Genomic DNA, 19,435 nt, shown 5'->3' with positions numbered 1-19,435 from the left:
TTCTAAAATATTTACAGTCCTCTGTGTCTTACAGTTTATGTGACTGACCCACATTAATCTGTGAATATGTGTGTGATGTCAGCGGCCTCGGTCACAGGAACCTCTCCATTTATGGTTGGAAGCCGGGAGCTTCACACAGTCCTCTCTGTCTGAACTCTCACGTCAAAAAATTTGACTGTTTTCTATCTGCTATTGCACAACGTCAGCCATGCTTCTTTCTACAGAGCAAATACTGAGAATATTTTCCAAATTGGACACATTTTCTATCACTTTAACTTCAGCTCGTGTCGTGCGGCTGAGTGTGTAGGACTTTTTTTGTCGACCAAAAAAGAACGGCCAGTAAAACTCTTGTCCTTTTTGTTTCCAAAAGGAAATAATCATCGAAATGCTACGTGAGTCACTGCTGGAGTTCACCTCCTCTAGTTCCATCATCGGTACAAATGACTAACAACGTATGGTTCGCATTAAGGATCAAGACTTCGTCTAACAAGAGGAAAGACTGAACAGGACGAAAGGACTTAAAAGTCAGGAGCGTGTATGAAAAGGAAACAGAATCAAAGTCTCAGACAAATATTTCTCGGGACATTTCTGAGTTTTTGTTTAAAATCAGAACATCCCATAAACAATTAGAAAATTAGCATGGAGCTTGGTGACATTAAGTTTCAGAACAAGTGAAACGCAGCATGCACTACCGATGAAAAGAAACTGTGGGTGTTCAGCAACGATCCATTAATGAAGAGAACTGACACAGTAGGGYRTCACATAAAATTTAACGTTTCAAGATGACAGAGTCTTTAAACAGGACAATGCTTCAGGTCACAACACCTGAGCAATTAGGTCTACCTCAAGTCTCCAGCCAGAGAGCTGAAACTTGGAAACAGTTTGGTTTCAAACAGGACGCTGATCCTTAAGATGCATCAAAACTGGTTATGAAAGAGATGTTCATATCAGAAAACCAACAAATTCAAATGAACTGAGAGGTCAAATATCCAATGGAGAAATTTTGAGTGTCAATCGGTCGAGGTGCAGTCACTTCGCCAAACATCAGCGGGGGTGTACGTCTGTATTTGTTTCCAATCTGAAAAAAAACTCAAAACAAATAATTTTGAATATTAGCTGTAATTGCCTACACCATTAGTGTTCCCTTAAACGAGATACTCTCTGCTAAATGAGTGTTTTTCATTATGTTTGTGTAATTTGTTTTTCTTTGGCCAGTCGGTGCTATTGCAGGGGAAAATCTGGATTTAGTCAGTAGTTAGGGGTCTAAACATTCATTTCCTTTCATTTGACAGCGGCTCCTCCCTCCTCGTGTGCCATTCTCTACTTTGGGCGAACAGACAGTCCCACAGCCGTGTTCAGTCTCAGATCAAAGCTTTGTATCTGGTCCTGGTCTGTAATCAATTGATGTAAACGCAGATGGGGGGTAGAGGGGGAGGCGCCTGTTTATTAACATACCACAGATAGCACAGATAAACTCCAGGCCATGTTGAGAGCTGGGTCAGCTAAAACTATTACAGGCTTCAGGTATGGTGCGTTGCAAAAAGTGTTTACTTCACTTCAACTTTTCCATTGGGTTAGGAAGAGTTGGCATTGTAACACAACGCGATGTGGAGCAGTTTTCAGAGGTTTTGTTACTTTTGCTTAAGAGCTGGAGAATGTTGGTGCTTTTTTACAACAACACTGCACCAGTATAAATTTCTAAGAGTGATTTATCCGGCTGTAAAAAGAACATAAAACACCACATCAGATTCAATTATACCATAATTTACTAACCCGAGATGAAATGAGAAAAAAAATGTAAACACATAAAAACTAAGAATAAACTTAAAAGGGTCCTTTGTGTGTCAGGACTGTAACTTCCCCCTGATGTGCTCGGCGTTGTGTGAATGTGGCTTGAAGTGTAAAACTCTTTTCACACCAATAATTTAAAACTGCAAATCCAAAATGACTAAATGTTTCCGTAATGCAATTCATCATTTTGTAAAGGCATGTTCAAAGTTTTTGGCAACATTTTATTATTAAATGCACTCAGATAAAAAAAGGCCACCAAAACGTGAATGGAAAACACGTGCAAAACGGTTTTTTAAAAGTGACAGAAATCTTGGTTTCATCTTCTCAGATGAACTTTAAGTATTTACAAGCTCAATACAACATCATGAAATTTAAGTTCAGCACAAAAACCTGATTTGCATTTCATTTTTGCCCTGCTGTTGTTGCTGCTTGATATCATTCTCAGAAAACTGAGAGAAGCAAAAATTATTTCTTTAAAAGGGAGTGGTGCGCTAAAACCCCTTTTACTTTCATGAATCATGACTACCTCCAAGGAAACGTGCTGACATCAGCAATTTGCCTCCCAAAGACTTCATGGTCCAGCATGTCGCCACCAGGAACATTGAAGTTGAATCAAGCGTCAACATCGAAAAGAGGAAAAAGGGAGGAGGAGGCCCAAGAAAGACCAACAAGTTTCAGGAGTGTACTCTAAAGAAAATCCACTTTTTTTATACTGTCTTAAAAATAAAACACCACATCTGCTCATMMAAAAAAACAATGTTTGGTCAGTGAGGATGTCCTCTTCTTTTCTTTAAATGACTTGAAGCTCTCACCCAGAACCTGCAGCTGACATGGCAGGAGTTTCTGTTAGCAAGATGACTGTATTTTTATCTGCAGCAAATGTTATGTCATCATTTTGGAACAGAAGCAATGCTGTGGGAAAATCTGTTCTTGTCTTTTAACTGGTAGGCAAACAAAATTTCCCACATCCCCCAAACTTCTCACACATCTGAGTTTGCGGAAAGTTTCAAACAGAGCAGCGAAAGGAAGTTATAGAGCGATCCTATTAATCATGATACACATGCTATCTCTTTCTCTCTTAGACAAGTTTTGTCAAAAATTGTATCTTCGTGATTTTTTTTTATGTTGTAGCTGAAGTGCCACATTTCCTGGCCSGGTGCTGTGTTAAAAAGAATGAAGGGAACAGGCTGTATGAGCGGTTTCATCACATTAACTGCACTTTGTGGTTTCTCCCAGATGTTTACAAGCCAAACCGCTCCAGTGACTGCAGCAACACGGCGACGGAAGCTTGAAATCTGCGCTTCAAGAGAACGAACCTTTCTCAAGATCTATTRCTGATCTCTCGTCGACTCTACGATCGGATGAAAGAGGGAAATGAAAAAGAACAGAGGAAGTGGAAGAGCTGACAGCAAATTTGCATGCAAAACCAAAAAAGATTACCACAAGAACAGCTCACAATACACCAAATACCACATTTGAAAACACACACGGCAACACACGCTGGCGGTGGTGGGTTGCGGAGAGCCTTAATGACCAAATGAGAGAGTTCAACTTTCATCTTGAGGCGGTAGCTTATCGGCTTCTGATCTTCTGGCCTCTCCTCCGCTGTGGGTCTGTGACCTTTGACGTTAATTGCAGCTTGAGGAGAAGTTTACAGTAACTTCAATGAAGGCAGCACGCTGCTGAACAGATGCTACCAGCGATAAGATGATCCCTATGGGCTGGGGGATTGTCTGTCAGGCCACAGTTCGTCACAAGGCATCCACATATGCCACTCACTTCAAATTTAAAAATTGTGTTCCTTTATTATGTCTTTATTGAAACTKAAKYGCCGCGAGCTGCAAATCGTTTGTCTGTTCTCGTTCTTGAAAGGCGGTCAAGTCRGAGATCCGTCGCTTGCATCCATCACCTGGGACAGACGGAGTCAGATCCAGGTCTGGTGGTGACTCTGCTGATGCTTCAACAACTGGAGATTTGTTGCACCGGTCCCATGATGGATGCCTAGAAACACCAAAACACTTCTCGTTAGCAGTAATTAGCTTTTTTATACAACACGTCGCTTGGGTGTTGATTGTGCCATCAAGCCTATCCATGCAGATGACCTTTGAATATATTCTCTTTTAGCGAATATGAAATACAGGACGTGTTTGTCTTTCAACACAGCCAACATTTTGAGAGGTTTCATTTCTCACTCTGAATATTTTTGCTAAGCATTAAGTGTCTTCATGTGAGACAGCCTCACACAGGGAGAAGTTTACCCTGGGCTCACAGTGAAACAGTTTTTTGTTGCATAAGCACAAATCTTGCTGAATATAAGGTAATGATTGACATTTTAGGCAATTTGGTCAAACACTGACTTAAAGGTAGTACATACGATCGGATCAGGGCGTCAATGGTAATTGTTATGTATGAATAGATAAACACATCATTTAGCAGCCGGGAAGAGCTGAATGTGATCTTTTCATACAGGTTTTCTTGTTGTATTTTCATAATTTATTCTCCTTTAGTGACAGCTTACGGTAAGGGATTTSAAGAAGTTTCAGAAAATTTTTAATTCCACTGCCTGGAAAATACAAGTAGAGGACTATCAAAACAAATACCACACCCCAAGGTTGGAAAGAAGCATGTTCACCCTGAAAGCAGACCGCATGATGCTAAAAGGAGTCTCCAAAGCTCTAAAATGACGTTACTACCAATATGAAAGTACACACCTGCACAATCAGAAATAGACTGTTCAAGTTTCAAAGAAGGCAAGAAAACATGAAGGAACATTTTGGTAGATAAGGCTAAAATTAAACACTTTGGACACCAAAACAGAGGATGTGCGGTTTACAGCACATCCTCTGGGGATGGTTTGCTGCAGCAAGGACTGATTAGTGCAGAATCCCTGAATCCACCGTGTGATTCAGGGTGCTTGYGGAAAATGTGAGACCATCTGTACAAAGCTGAAGCAGAACTGAACCCTAGAGCGGGACAATGACCCAAAATATACCAACAAGTCCACCAACAACTGGGTGAGAATTGACAGATTGGACGTCCTGGGTCTTGATCTSAGGGATGTGCTGTATTGTGACTTCAAACAAGCTGTACATGTAATAAACTCCTCAAACGTCTCAGCTGACTTTACTCAGACTGATGCCACAGACTGGTAAATGGCGAAAGTTATTTAGATATTGGAGCGTTGGATGTGTTGTCACTCAAAAACATATCTCTTCAGAAGCCCATTACCTTTCATTTGATTCAAGCACGTTGAATCAAAGTACATCTAAAACATGCAGGGCACCGGGTCTTCAGAGCTGACTTTGGACACCATTGCTCGACCTCAACCAGTCAGGATATGACCAAGCAGAATGGATCAATCCACAAACAAAAGAAAGTTATAAGGCTCCATTTGTACAGAATAGCAAGACCTCTTCCCTCCCTTTTCTCTCCTGGACTCAAGTTGGTGGAAAATATTACTTTCAGATGATAAGGGTCTTTTTTTTTCTTTTCCAGAAAAAAACATATCCAATTATGGGTGAATGATCTTCCACGTACGGTCACCTAGCAACTTCACATGAACTCCATCACAGCTCAGTTGTTTTTCACAGTAAAGTGCATGTTGTCATGMTAAATTTACAGCGAGATTAGTCAGATTTAAAAATTTTCTTCAGCACTAAATCAGACAAAATCTGACTTGTTACATTTGATCATTTCACGAACACACTTCAAAAAGAAATCAGCAAGTACAAACAACTGCTTGTTTACTATAAGTCATGCTTGAATCCAGGTGCTCTGATCAAGCTGTAGTGAACTCAGAGAGGGAAGCATGGCTCTATTTTTACCCCCATTTTTGAACWTACGGAGACTCGGAGTGGGTGGGAAGCTGGGAACAGTAGCGGCCCAGATTCCAGCATAATAACTGCTGGGTCATTAGCAGGAAGTTCCAATAAACAAACTGGAAAAACGTGAATGTGTGCGTGGAGCAGAGTTCCTGTCCTACATTTGCCCATACAGTGTCCTTCAGTTTGTGGCTATTTTTTACCCAATTGGATAAAATAAAGTTGATTACCGCCAGAGTGCTCAGAATGAATAGTGATGTTCATGTTTTCCCCTGAGCTTCTTTCTTAACTTTGGAAATATGAATTTCTGCTCTTGCTAAAGAAGTTAGAAATATGTGGAGATGTGCAAGAGAATGCAAAAGTATTCACATCCCTTAAACTTGTCAGATTTTGTAWAGTTGTGTACTGTGTAAGAATCCAGCAGTGAATGACAAAAAGTGAGGAGCTCATAGGGAGACTGGGTCCTTGACCAGTAAGAAGTGGCTGACTGGGAAACAGGGTGCAGCTGAGAGAGATGGCAGCGCAGGCAGACTGAGGGAAGGCAACACATAAACAGAGAGGAGGACATGAACAATAACCAAGGAAGAAAGGCTTCAGGAAACTAAACTCAAAATGCAAGAATAAACTAACAATTATTACAAATTAATGAACCTATAYGGCAAGACTTAAGTAGATATAAACAAACAACAAAGGAAAGAATGAAAATACAAACACATAAAATGCACAACACAGTTCAGAAGTTTATATATGAAAAATGTGCAAACTATTCTGTTTTTACACTGTCACATTGTTTTTTTTTCTGTGTAGGTCTATGAGACAAATCTACAAAGATTGTATGAATATGAGTAGTTTTGCAAGACACTTTATTTTAAAGTACAAAAAAATAAAATAAAATAAAAAATATCCCTGTCCTCCTTGCACATCTCTGTGGTTTTATTTAATGCTGACTGGTTGTTGAATTGGARTGAATCCCTGAGCACTTTGGAGTTCTTCTCTGTCTTTTCCAGGACAAATATTCWTCCCTCTGAACTTCATATAWACAGTGAACCTTAGCTCTTCATCATTTCAGGCTACTGTAAATAAACTGATAGTGCAAATAGTTTCAATCACACTTAGCACTTCTTCTGTAGTAGTCTTTACAACTTGGTCCAGCTATTGTTGGGACGATGTCTGTAGCTCTTTTAACACAGGACAAAATTACAAATTGTTTGCAGTTTGCAGACATTTTGAGACTAATTCAGACTAATACTTTAATGTTTATTAGGAGAAGTTTTAAAAAGAAGTTGCTGCTTGGATGCAGATTTATAATCTTGTGGTCTTTGTGCAGAACTTTAAGGTCACATGTCACCTCCTGGCTCTATCTTAAAACATCAAGCTGACGGAGGAAACACGTRTGACAAAAACAATATGTGTGTTCATATTGACTTCTTTATTTACTCATATAATTTCYCAACTTCCTGTTGGCTAAATTCCTTGCTTTCAGTGGTATTTGCAACATGCTGTCCCCACAACATTGTGGTCCAAAAATAATAATTCAAAGTGATGAAATCTGGTGCAATGCAGAGTTCACATTCCTCTCACTTAGTTTGGGAATCAGTGTAAACATTTTCCCAGAAAACACAATTTATCTTATGCTTAGTATAGCTGCTGATCCTTTTTTCCACTTTTCTTTTATTTATTTTTTTACTTGTGGTCTCATTTTTTTCCTGTGGTTGTATCCACTTTAAATGAGATTGATGTTCGCTGTGCGTTAGACTCTGTTGACATTAAGATCCCTGCTCCCTACTTTGCCAAATGTTTATTTCAAAATACAAAAAAAATAATAATAATTAACCCAACACATCAATGGGTTGTGTCTGCATAGTCCACATTTACCAAAATTTACTTTTTATGCAATAAAATAATCTCATATTAATCTCTAAATCAGAAGTTTTGGAGTGATAATCAACAGGTCTCAACTTTATCAAATCACAGTTCTAATGTTATATTGCTGTGCTTCGATTRTTGAAAACAAAATAAACAAGACATGCATGCTTAATTCTTTAAAGACTAAGTAAGTGTAACTGTGAAGACAGAAGAATATATTTTATATGAGGGTCCTTGAACATGTATTTAAAAGTATAAAAATCACAGCAGCTCTTGATTTTGCAAAATATTAACTGATGAAAGCGAATCAAGTCCACATCGTATCAACATTTCACATTTATTTATGGGAAGCTAATTTGGTTTATTTTGGGGTTCTGGTTGTAACATTGGTTATCTTTTGCACTAAGATTGTTACTGTTGTCAAGTGTTATTGCTGCAATACATTTATCACAAGACTCACATCAGATGGGCAGGATCACAGACCATATGATGATTGGGACAGCACTGTGGTTAAACACCAAACTATTATACTTCTAATTTTTTAAAACTGCAACCACTGTAGACATTTTAGAGAAAGCTAATATCGTCACCTTCCTAAAATAATAGCCCAAATAATTTTTTCTGGCATTTTTTTTTGACACAATCCTTTTTGTCAAAAAATGACTTAAACCATAATTTTAGGAAGGTAACRATACATAAGTTGTTAACTAAACTAATAACACGTAAAAGCCAAGCATTATTTTAAATAATGAAACATGTGAAACCCCAGTTGGAAGGAAGATTTCATAGAAAAAATATAAATATTATCAGGACTTTATTTTGTTTATAATCATATGTCAATGTACTTTTGGAAGGACTTCTTTCTGTCTCATCAGGATGATAATAAAAAAAGTCTTGCTTATAAAAGTAAATGGTAAATTATCTGCTAAGTTCCCGAACTTTCCTGTTCTAATAAAAAAATGAACAATTTCTTGTTAAAATTCAGAAAAATAACTATTAAACCAAGTAAAAAAAAAAGAATTTTGACTGAATAAAGATTCCTAGCCAATGGTTCATGAATAGTATTTTTATTTGCCATCCCAATAATGGAGAAAAGCAAAAAGCTAAATTTAAAGTTGCCTAATTCCTGGAGGTTGTCCAGTGATTCTTTTCCAAAATGTGTGAAAAAACAAACTTCCTTTAGTTCAACAACGTTTACGCTGCATGGTTTTTACAATTCAAATATAAAATATATATATATATATATATATATATATATATAAAAACGCGTTGCTCGATAGAGCCTGGTGATGGTTTGGTTAAGGGGAGCTAAGCATAGGCTTTGTATAGGCTTTGTTCGCTTGCACCTTGGGCTGGCTCTGGTCCCGTTGTCAGAAGTAAAAGTACCAAAGTAATTTAGCTCAGCAGGTTAAAACTTTATGCCAGACTGAACATGTTGATGAGCTTTCCCACGACCGAAAAACCTGCTTGAAACTAGAACTAAAAGGAAGTGTTTTATTTTTAAATGTTTTTACAGGAGGAAATCCCATTGAGTGTTGCTGTATTCGTTGTTTCTAAATCTCTCCTACTTTCGTTGAATACTTGTGCGTTCAGACGGTAAAATGGGATTAAAGTTCATTCTATTAACACCTGATGATAACTGCAGAGGAAGCACGGTTAGACCCGCGCGCTCTCACAAACACACACACACACACACACGCACGCACACACACACACACACACACACACACACACACACACACACACACACACACACACACACACACACACATGCACAGCCGCGCGCTGCCCTCGCGCTCACTTTGGGCGGATGCTGGAGGAAACACCGTTAGACACATGGAGAAAGAGGAAGGGTCTCAGACGGCTCTCAGTCTCATTGAAACTCAGCTGAAACTCGAGTCTTTCACGGTTCTTTACTTTCATTGAGGTTTAAGCTTTTTTCTTTAGTTTTTTCCCCTTTTCTTTTCTTTTTCTGTAAAATCTCTGAAGCTCGTGCGCTGTCTCGAGGAGCAACAGGGGGTTTCAGCAACAAGTCTCTGGCGCGRTTGAGAGGAGTTTGCCGGAGTCCCATTGAAGAACCAGCTTGTCTGTTTTTTAAAACTCGTTCTGGATAGAAGCTTTTTGACCTAAGAGGCTCTCAGTTGTCTGAGTGGTACGTATAACCTCCATGAGGTGTTCAAGACAGAAAATCAACAAGTGTCAAGAGTTCGTTAATGTCCTTAATTAATGATTTTCTTTCATATTGCTTATGTAAGAATCCAAGCAGGAATTGTTTCGGCTTTGGTATTTTTATTTGCTTTTTAAATAATTCCATGTGGAATTTAAAATAAAATAAAGATTATGTGAAGATGATAAAATACACCACAACATATTGGAGTTTAAGTATATTCAGGTAGCAAACACATTAAAAAGAAACTTGCGGCAAGTTATGAACTTTAAAGTATTTACTTTACTTAAAACATAGAGGAAAGCATAAGCAAATTGCCATACACTCTTGATTTAATTATGCTAAAACTGTTTTAAGCAATAAAGAATCTAACAAGCTTTAAGCATTGTGACGGTCTAATATTTTGCAGAATATGGCTTTAAGCTAACTTTTTTATGTGGAACCACCCCTTGAATGTAACAGGAGAAACAGGATACCGTCTTTGTTTAGCAGCTTGTTTCATTAACACTTAGATTGTTCTGCTTATTAAAAAATGAGTCTTTGAGCATCACAGAAAAAATTGGCAWTTTCTTTTACAGAACTTGGGAACATTTTCTTGAATTGTGTGTAAAATGCGTGTCTGTAAGGTGAAGTGATCCAAATTCAGCAGGGATGAAGTGCGTCAGCCTCAGGGTTCATGTTGGAACAGCCCTGTTCACAGCAGCCGGTTTAAGAGGTGGGAGTTAACCGCAGCTCATTCCAGCCCCTCTCTTTTACTTCCTACTTCTGTTTGGGGTTCCTCTTGACATCAGAAGGTCTCAGCCAAAATGTGGTTGCACGTTAAGACACTGGGGGGTAGCTGACATCCTGACATGCCACATTTCTTGCAACTGACTTGGATCTTTGGGAGTACTAGATTATTTGTTCAACTTCTTAGCCTGCGTATAGATTAGATCAGTATATTGAGCCTCATACTTGACTGACGATTCACACTTGACAAACTATTCAAACTATTTTAGTTTGTTTGATAAGTTAAAAAAGACTGTGTTTATTTTAGTTTCCTGCAGGATTTTCCCCAGGAACYCTGCCAAGCCTGGTAGTGAGGGCGCTACGGCAGTCCACCAGTAGTCCACCCGTGTTTTTATGTAGAAAATGTTAATAGTTACAAAAAATTGGAAGGTGAACGAGCAGGRATAATAATTTAGAAACAACAGCGTTTGAGGCTAACGGGTGCAGGAAGGGTGCAATTGGAGCACACCAATCGTGCTCTTTTCAGTCCGTCACCTATAAACCTAGTTTAATCTGTCTATACTACCACTGTTACTGGYGACATAAAAACCCTATTTAAAATAAACAACACTTAGCCTGTGGGGGGCTAAGTCAAGCCTGGTGGCCCGCCAGGCTTAYAATACACTGGGGGAAACCCTGTCGTTTGCTTTAGTGATGCTTATCCTAAGCTGAGGAACATTTGTCGATCTTTAGAGTTTAAATCTGATCTTATTCTAAAATGAAAACCTTATAGTTTGGACAATCAAACTAAATTCCTAAGTTTTATGTTAACTTGTACCTGATTTTTTTTAAAATTTTTTTTAGATGGAGCTTTCACCTGATGGATCTTTCATACAGAAAGTTTATCATTTTGTTGCTAAATAGAGACGTTTCTTACACACTTTGACAAGCAACAATTGACTAAAACTAACTTGTTTATGGTCTGGTCATGGTTTACTGTAAGAAATTGTGATTCTATGATTCCAAAAGTATCTTCTAGCAGGAGGTTTCTCTGTCATTTTTGCTTGTCAGTAGTCATGATGTTTCATATAAAATACATCAACTGGCCCAACAGGGATCAGAATCAGACTAAATGAAAGTATGATGCAGAAAGAAATAGTTTTTAATACTWTCATCATTATTTGTGAAAATGAGTAACAAGAAATAAAAACAAACTCACTATTTTAGGTGGAAGCAAAGCTTGGGTATAAAATTGGGGTAAAAACTTATGAAGGGGTGAATTAATACACTATTTACAGGTTTTGCTATTTTCAAGATTCTKAAAGATCCTATCGTCCTTTTCTGTCCTGCAGGTCGTCTACACCCATCAGTGGACATCATGGGTGTTGTCTTCTGCCTGGTTCCAGTCCAGGTTCTGGTTCTGGCTCTGGTTCTGGTCTGTCCTGCTGCAGGTTATAATCTGGATCAGGAGCACAGCATGGTGTTCAAGGGCCCTCACTCCTCGATGTTTGGATACTCTGTGCTGCTGCATCGCCATAACTCTGGAAAATGGTCTGAATCTAATTTCTGTTTTTACGTTACTCAGCTTCCATTTATCTCCTCCATAATCGGTCTATTAATCTKTAGATTATCCTACGGTAGTCTACTTTCAACTCTATCGATCAAACGTTACATGTTAGACATTTGTCTTGGATCTAATTGATCGTTATTCACATATTAACCATCTGGTCATCCAAGTCTAAAATATTTTAATTCAAATATTGTTTCTTTGCAGCCCAGATAAATTAGGCATTTATCTACTTTGGGTTTATTTAATCTTTTGTGCTTTCTCTGTCTGTTTATGCACTAAGCTGCTTCTAAAAGCTGCTTTTAGAATATATTGTTTGTAATAGTCTAACTGATTTTTATTTTGTCACTAAATATCATTATAGACAGTATTTGTGAATCATATATATTGTAGCTGTGATTTAAACCAAACACACTGCTGTTCCTACACATATAGACATTTGTTTGGTTAAACGTCTTCAGTTAATGCAGTTCATTAGAGGTCCATCCATGCAAAGGCCTCTGTGTGAGCTGCTGGTGCACATTAATTAGTGTGTTTTTGGCAATAAAGAAAAGCTCTTTGAATCCTCACACACAGCTCACCATTCAGACTGAAATAAAAAAAAAAACACTGACCCTGTCTTCATTTTTTCCCCGTCTAACTCAGGCTGCTGGTCGGAGCTCCRGTGGCTAACTCCTCTCATCAGCTGACTCAATCTCCAGGAGCCATTTTTCGCTGCAACATTATGGATGAGAAGCGCCGATGTGATCGTCTTTCTGCTGGTCAGAGTTTGTTTATGCTGTGTTTTTACGAGCATCAATGAAACACATTTACTAGTGATATATGCACGCGCCTGGATGTTACTTGGGGTGGCAGAGTAATTGGCTGAAAATAGAAACACACATAGTTATTATCAAGATATATCATAAAACTGTAATCTTCCCTTGACTCTTTGGTTTGTTGGATAAAATCCCATTGAACTTAAATCTATTCACAAAGGTGTGGGATGTGTGAATGACCATCAAACTGGAACAATAAAATGGTTTTATAGCTTTTGTAGGGTACTGCAAAGACGCAGGCCATGATAAACAATGCATTCAAGTATACAAATACATTAACACTGACTTATTAACAACAAAAAGAGCTCATAAAAATCTGCATGTTCTGCCTGACTGAAAACAACATTTGSCTTGTGGAAGTGGCAGTGAACTTTTGTACGTGTGTGCAGAAATTTCAAGTTGTGGGAAGACGTGTGAACCGGAGAGCGATCACCAGTGGCTGGGTGTTAGTTTGTCCAGACAACCTGGAGAAAATGGTGGACGTGTCCTGGTAATGCACAGTTCATTATTTTAGCCCATTGTGACTGTTTTTTGACTTTTTCTCTGTTTATGAAGATGAAATAAAACATGTTATTCCCAGTATGTTCCACGACAGACAGAGGCTGAAAGTCAAAAAAAGATATTAAGGCCTTTCTTTATGTGACCACTGATCTTCCAGCTGTCACTGGCAGTCTTTCTCTCTCTCACCCTTTCACAGCCTGGATGAACTTTTCAACATATGGTAGAAAATAGCTTCCTTTTAGATAGCTTCTTACATATCTGTGCTTTCACGCAGATAATGAAACTATCTCCTTTACTAACAACTTCCACACCAAAAGGTGCATTTAGCTCTTAGATATGGTGCATTCAATTATCCTTTTTTTTCATTTTTGACCACCAGGAGGGCAATAAGTCTGAAAACAGGAATGACTTCAGTTACCAGCTTCTCAGGACATCTCTAAATATGATTTCTACTCTTGATTTATTGATTGATGATTGTATCTTCTGTTTACTTCTGAGATCTTAACACTGTAAAATGCCTGGACTGTCCAAACTAACAAGACTTGACACGTCTTATATCTGCTGCATTTCTTGTGTTCCTAGTTTTTCTGCATGCCAGGAGGCGACCAAGGCATTTTCCAACATGTAGATTAGATATAGACAATGTTGGCCAGCAGCTATCCTGCTAAATTTGCTTCCTGTTAGCACGGGAACACTYAAATAGCAGCAACGCCCAATGGAGAACACTTCCAAAAACATTTCCAATGACATAAACGCCCTCCAGTAATCTATAATTGTTCAAGTGGTCACTCAGGAACGTCTTAGAATAGTTTCCTTCTGATTCAGTACTTCTGAGGCTTTGACAAACGCAGTTGGTGAAGTTATTAACCAGAGTATGGAGCAACTGCACAACAAATAGCTAAATTTAAAACCATGAAGGCATTGTTTAGTTGACAGATCAAGGAAAGCTTTCAGCCATTTGATCATTTCTGTTGCAAAATTAATACAATCAATAAAAATACAGAGGGACTGAAATAACACTATGCTGCTGGCAATGTGGATGATAACAGTGTTCAAGATTTCTGTCACCATGATGGCGTCCCGTATGTCTGTGGCCGGTTTGGATTTATTGCTTAGGTTAGCGTTTTCTGTCGCAATATCTCAGAGAAACAACGCAAGAACAGTCCATGACCATCTAAGTGAAATGTGTGACTCAGTAATAGTTCCTTGTCAGATGTTGTTTGTGAATTTCAAGTGTTATATGTGTGTATACGTGCATGTTCAGGCATGTGCTCACCGCTGGAAGAACGTGTATTACTCAAGGAAAGACGGCCAGAACAACAAGCTTCCTAATGGCGCCTGTTTTCGCTATGAGAGTGACCTGGTATCCTACCAGCTCTTTATCCCTTGCTACAAAGGTACCCCCCCCCCCCCCCCTGCCCACACACACACACACAGTGTTTTATCCACAGCTACATGATTAGGGTGTCATGGTGTTGTGAGGGTTCTTGACCTTTGCTTCCTCATCGAGACAAAGTCTGAGGATGAAACTCAGCTGGGAAATCCTACTGGTTCAGGCACTTCCTTTTCTGCCTGAATTGTTTTTTTAAAGYGCCACAGTGACTTGATATTATGGTTCAAGATTAAGAAATCATAGCCATACCAAGAGATACAGGTGTATGTGTGTGTGAGTTTGGGTATGTGAAAGCAGCAGCTGTCCAGGAAAACATTTGGATATAATTTGCTCACCTCCACCTCTGTTCATCACTCACAGACCACCAGAGGAAGTTCGGTGAGGATTACGGGTCATGTCAGGCGGGCATTTCCAATTTCTTGACACAGGTCAGTAACAGACAGGCAACATGGTCTCTGAAATCTTTTTTTGTTCAGTGACAGAGAGAGTTGTTAACAGGATCTGGCTGCTCCTGTTTTTTGTCTTTTTGTTTTTTTTTCCTCCGGAATTCTGAAATCTAAAAATTGCCCAATTCCAGTTACTGGTTTATTTCTTAGTACGTCTCTATTCATAATGACTCGTAGTTTTAAAAATAAGAAGCTGATAGAAGCAAAGTTTGTCGTTTTAGTTTCTATTGTTTGAAAAAAAGAGGAAATGTTTTCAACTAGTTTTATAAAACCTTATTTAGAAATTTTTAGCTAATAAAAGACTGTCACAATCTACCGTAATCCAGATTTCAAAAGTTTGTTGTGAGTTTTGAGTTTTCGTTCTCTCTTAGGAACTGATCATCGTAGGAGCTCCAGGATCTTCTTACTGGACCGGCTCGGTTGTTGTCTACAACACATCCAGCAACTCGATGTCGGTGTATCAGGATGACGAGACAGGAGCTGTCAGCTATGGGAGCTACCTGGGTAACACTTGATCCTTATCCTGCTCAATCAGCATAAACCCTAAACTACAGCTGTGTTTTATTTAGTCATATTTAGATTTAACCATCCTGATGCTCTGTTATACAGTTCAAGCAAGCTGGATCTCTTCATATCTTTACATTTTAAGCAGTGACACCCTGCTGTAAACACATTCAAATACCTTTTGCATGTTTCATTTGCATGAAAGTGTATGCTTTCTGCAGTTCTATAAATTCCTTCCTCCATTATTTTTGATCCAAACATCTTCATCAGGAACCAGAACAAACCTGTCTATTGTCAGCTATATTTTATAAATCTCCAATTCTGTGGCGTAAATAAGCACAAATGTATTTTAGCAAGTGTAGTTCTTGTGTTTAAAAGCCATCTATGTTTACTGTTACTTCAGGATTCATTGTAAATTAGAAATACTGCTAAAGTGAGAGGACATGCTGAGCTGAATGAGGATTTTGTCCACCTGTCTCTTATCTCTGTTTCAGTTAGCTACGCCACGTTTCATTTGGCTTTTCAAACACACAWTTTAGATACAGCGGAAGAAGGGAGGGTTCAGTCTCCACACCACTCTCACACATGCTCATGCTCAAAATATTCATATTTGCGAGATACACCTAAGGCCATGTTAAATGTATGTGTCGCTTAGGGATAAATTTATGTTTGAATTTTCCCTGATTTCAAGGTGGACACTAAATGTATCTATCATCTCTCACAATGCTGAGCAGGAAATCAGTCGAAAAGGCGTGATGTTCAGAGAGAAACACATAAGCTCAGAAGGAAATGAGTTTTAACACGTTTATCCACTGATCTTGTTTCCCACACCAAGACACTTGTTCACTTTTTTTAAAGGTTATTTCCAAAAGGTATTCTTAATCTGAGGAACGAACATTGTCATATTGTAATTTACTGATTATGGCTGTATGTCACATTACAGTCTTGGTGCTTTGATGTTGTAAACGTGCAGTTGTTGATAGAATCGTTTTAAGTTTGAGGGTCTTACCTATTTAGTAATTATCCAAGATTTTGGATACAATTATCCCAAAAGAAATTGTGTACTGAATCTGTGCTGTGTGTTTGTTATAGTTGAGTTTATATTTACGTATTTGTTTGGATCTGGTGAGGCCAGATCCTTTATACCAAGAGTGTCAAACTCGTTGTCATTTTGGGCCACATCAAAAATCTGAATATTCTTTGTTGATAAAACCATATATTGATAAAACCAAAGCCAAATGTAAAAAATATCAATAAGTAGCTGCTCCTCTGGGATTTTGTTTTAGTTTTCTATTTTGCAATCAAATTACAGATTTTGTGGTGAAAATTTAGAAATGTTCATAAGGAATTTTGACAATATTTGCGATAATGTATGATGTTAAATGTGACTCTATCACTCACTGTATCAGTAACAGATACGGTGATTGATACAGTTACCGTATCAGTTACGCTAACTGTAACCGTAACAGTTACCGTATCAGATACGGTTGGTCAAAATCTTTGACCAATTTCGAGAAAATTTGGAGTAAAAAAAAAAAAAAAAGGAAATATTTTGATTATGTGCGAATTTCACAGATTTATGAAAAACTGGAAGGACTTATTGATGTAATTTTGAGTCTAGAGGACCACATAAAAAGCTACGGCGGGCCATATTTTGCACCCGGGCCTTGAGTTTGACACTTCTGCTTTATACAGTAAAACATTAGAATTGGCAGAGGGTGTACTTTCTTTTTTTATCATCTCTATTTTGTGAGTTTTAATGTCACCTTGTCACAAATGCATTGCGTCATTCCCATTGCCTTTAAACCAAAGATACATCATGCTAAATGTCACATGCAGGTCTTTTATTCTGATCAAATAAACCTACACAACATTATTTATTCACAAACAGAAGACAACCCAACTATTATACACCTACCCTCTTAGAGGTTTAGTGTAGATTTAAATACAAGGGGAAATATATAATAATACRTCCTACAATGACTTGATTATCTAGTAAAGGCAGAATGGGTATTGGCGTGTGGGGTCTAACCTTGTGGCTCCCAACATCAACCTCAACTCATGGAACCACGAAAGGTGATGAAACCATTTTCTCCCTAAACAGGAAGTGGTTTTGTGTGAGTGTGGTGTGGAGGCTGATGTTAGCAGCAATGCCAGCATTGCACAAATACATTTACTTCCTTTAAAATCATCAACAACAAAACCTGAGAAATGATTTTTATGCTGGAGATGGTGGTGCAACTGAACTGCCTATTAAAATGAAATGTTTGACTTAAATGTCAGCCAGGTGTTGAATCAGAGTAAMTRCTTCTATTGTTGATGTTAATTTCATGTAATATGTTTTATYCTCAGTCGCCTATGAGAGCAAATATGATGTTYAGTTCTTRTCCATAAACTGYAGTAGGTAYTGGTTTGTTAACARTGCGTCCTGATGCTTCAGGTTACGCTGTAGGAGCCGGTCACTTCCAGAGTCCCTCTTCCATAGAGGTGGTGGGTGGAGCTCCACAGTACAATCAGAAGGGCAAGGTAGGATCAGGAGACTTATTTATGTACAATTTTACTTCACGTACTCAACCCTAATGCAAATATCTGCTTTGTTTTTGTAACTGGTTGAGTTTCTTGAAGTTGTCGCCTGCATCGACGGTTGAATCAGTCTGTGTTTGCACATTTCAGGCCTTCATCTTCTCAACAGAGAACAGCAAAATGCTGCAGGTGGTTTCAGAAGTTACTGGACATGAAGTGAGCCCTTCTTTTCATCATCAAGTTGGAACAATGCACCACATTTTTTGTCTAAAAGATRGGTCTCTTTCCAGCTGGGGTCTTATTTTGGCTCCAGTCTTTGTGTGGTGGATCTGAACGCTGATGGTTTGTCGGACCTGCTGGTTGGTGCTCCCATGGCAACGGGGACCTCCAGGGAGGAGGGAAGAGTTTATGTGTACATCAATCAGGGGGAGGTAGGAACATTCATCCATCCATCCAAGTAATATTTCTAGTTTTTTTCAAAACTTGGCTGAAAATATTAAGCACTTTGAAATGCAAAATATTGAATATTGAATATGCTGAATTCTCACAAAGGCGCAGCTGAAGGAGACGGAGTTTAAGCTGACTGGCAGCGATGCGTATGCGGCACGGTTTGGAGAGACCATTGCTGACCTTGGAGACCTGGATGATGATGGCTATCCAGGTAGGAACCACACCTGCACAGCCTAAAGAGACTGTGACAGTGACACATAATACTATTGACTCTAATAATGTTACTTCTATTTTCAATTAATTATATCATAGCTTTATCATATTGTATCGATTATTGAAATAATCGTCAGTTAATTTAGTAATCGATTTAKTTTTAACTGGAGTATGCTAACTCTAAATATGRCATTTTMTGRGGAAAAATTGTTTTATCTTCACCTGTTTCAGATTCTGCRAGATTTTTCTATTGAGTTCCTWTTACTGTCCAATTATTAATTGGCTAATTGACAAAATAGTCACCAGTTTAGCCCAACCCTGTACTGATGTTAAGTCAAGCAGATTGGACTTATTCAAGTATTTATTTAGCTGCAGATGCATCCTTTACAATGGTATTGCATTTTAGGCAATAAATGCAATTGAAGTATTTGTTTATTTGCAATTTTTATGTTTCATTATTGCRAAAAATAAGCTCAAGTGGTTAAATGAAAAATCTGCAGAATGTGCCTTTTCTTTTATCTGATTAATTGATTGCTTGTCAGATTAATTGAGGACTAAAATAATGGCTAGTTGCAGCCCTAGTCCCTTTGTATGTAAAAGCTCAAGTGAAGAAGCTGTGGGTGGATTTTTTTGCTCCAGGGCACCTCAGCAGTTGTGAGTAGGAAGA

At 38.3% G+C, this 19,435-nt stretch overlaps 1 protein-coding gene across 1 annotated transcript in view; it reads left to right on the top strand.

The window, feature by feature from the left end:
* Positions 1-9,303: 9,303 nt before the first annotated feature.
* itga4 (integrin alpha 4) overlaps positions 9,304-19,435 on the top strand; it is a 22,621-nt gene continuing 12,489 nt past the window's right edge. The window contains exons 1-11 of the mRNA XM_008435491.1: positions 9,304-9,630; positions 11,706-11,904; positions 12,566-12,681; positions 13,128-13,228; positions 14,504-14,636; positions 14,993-15,060; positions 15,450-15,582; positions 18,023-18,108; positions 18,256-18,321; positions 18,396-18,536; positions 18,658-18,766. Of these exons, the coding sequence (XP_008433713.1) occupies positions 11,732-11,904; positions 12,566-12,681; positions 13,128-13,228; positions 14,504-14,636; positions 14,993-15,060; positions 15,450-15,582; positions 18,023-18,108; positions 18,256-18,321; positions 18,396-18,536; positions 18,658-18,766 (1,126 nt within the window). The 5' untranslated portion in view covers positions 9,304-9,630; positions 11,706-11,731. The remainder of the gene's footprint in view (positions 9,631-11,705; positions 11,905-12,565; positions 12,682-13,127; positions 13,229-14,503; positions 14,637-14,992; positions 15,061-15,449; positions 15,583-18,022; positions 18,109-18,255; positions 18,322-18,395; positions 18,537-18,657; positions 18,767-19,435) is intronic.

The sequence above is a fragment of the Poecilia reticulata genome, linkage group LG2, assembly GCF_000633615.1.
Source record: "Poecilia reticulata strain Guanapo linkage group LG2, Guppy_female_1.0+MT, whole genome shotgun sequence".
In the NCBI taxonomy this organism is placed as follows: domain Eukaryota; kingdom Metazoa; phylum Chordata; class Actinopteri; order Cyprinodontiformes; family Poeciliidae; genus Poecilia; species Poecilia reticulata.
This window is presented reverse-complemented; position numbering and strand designations above follow the sequence as displayed.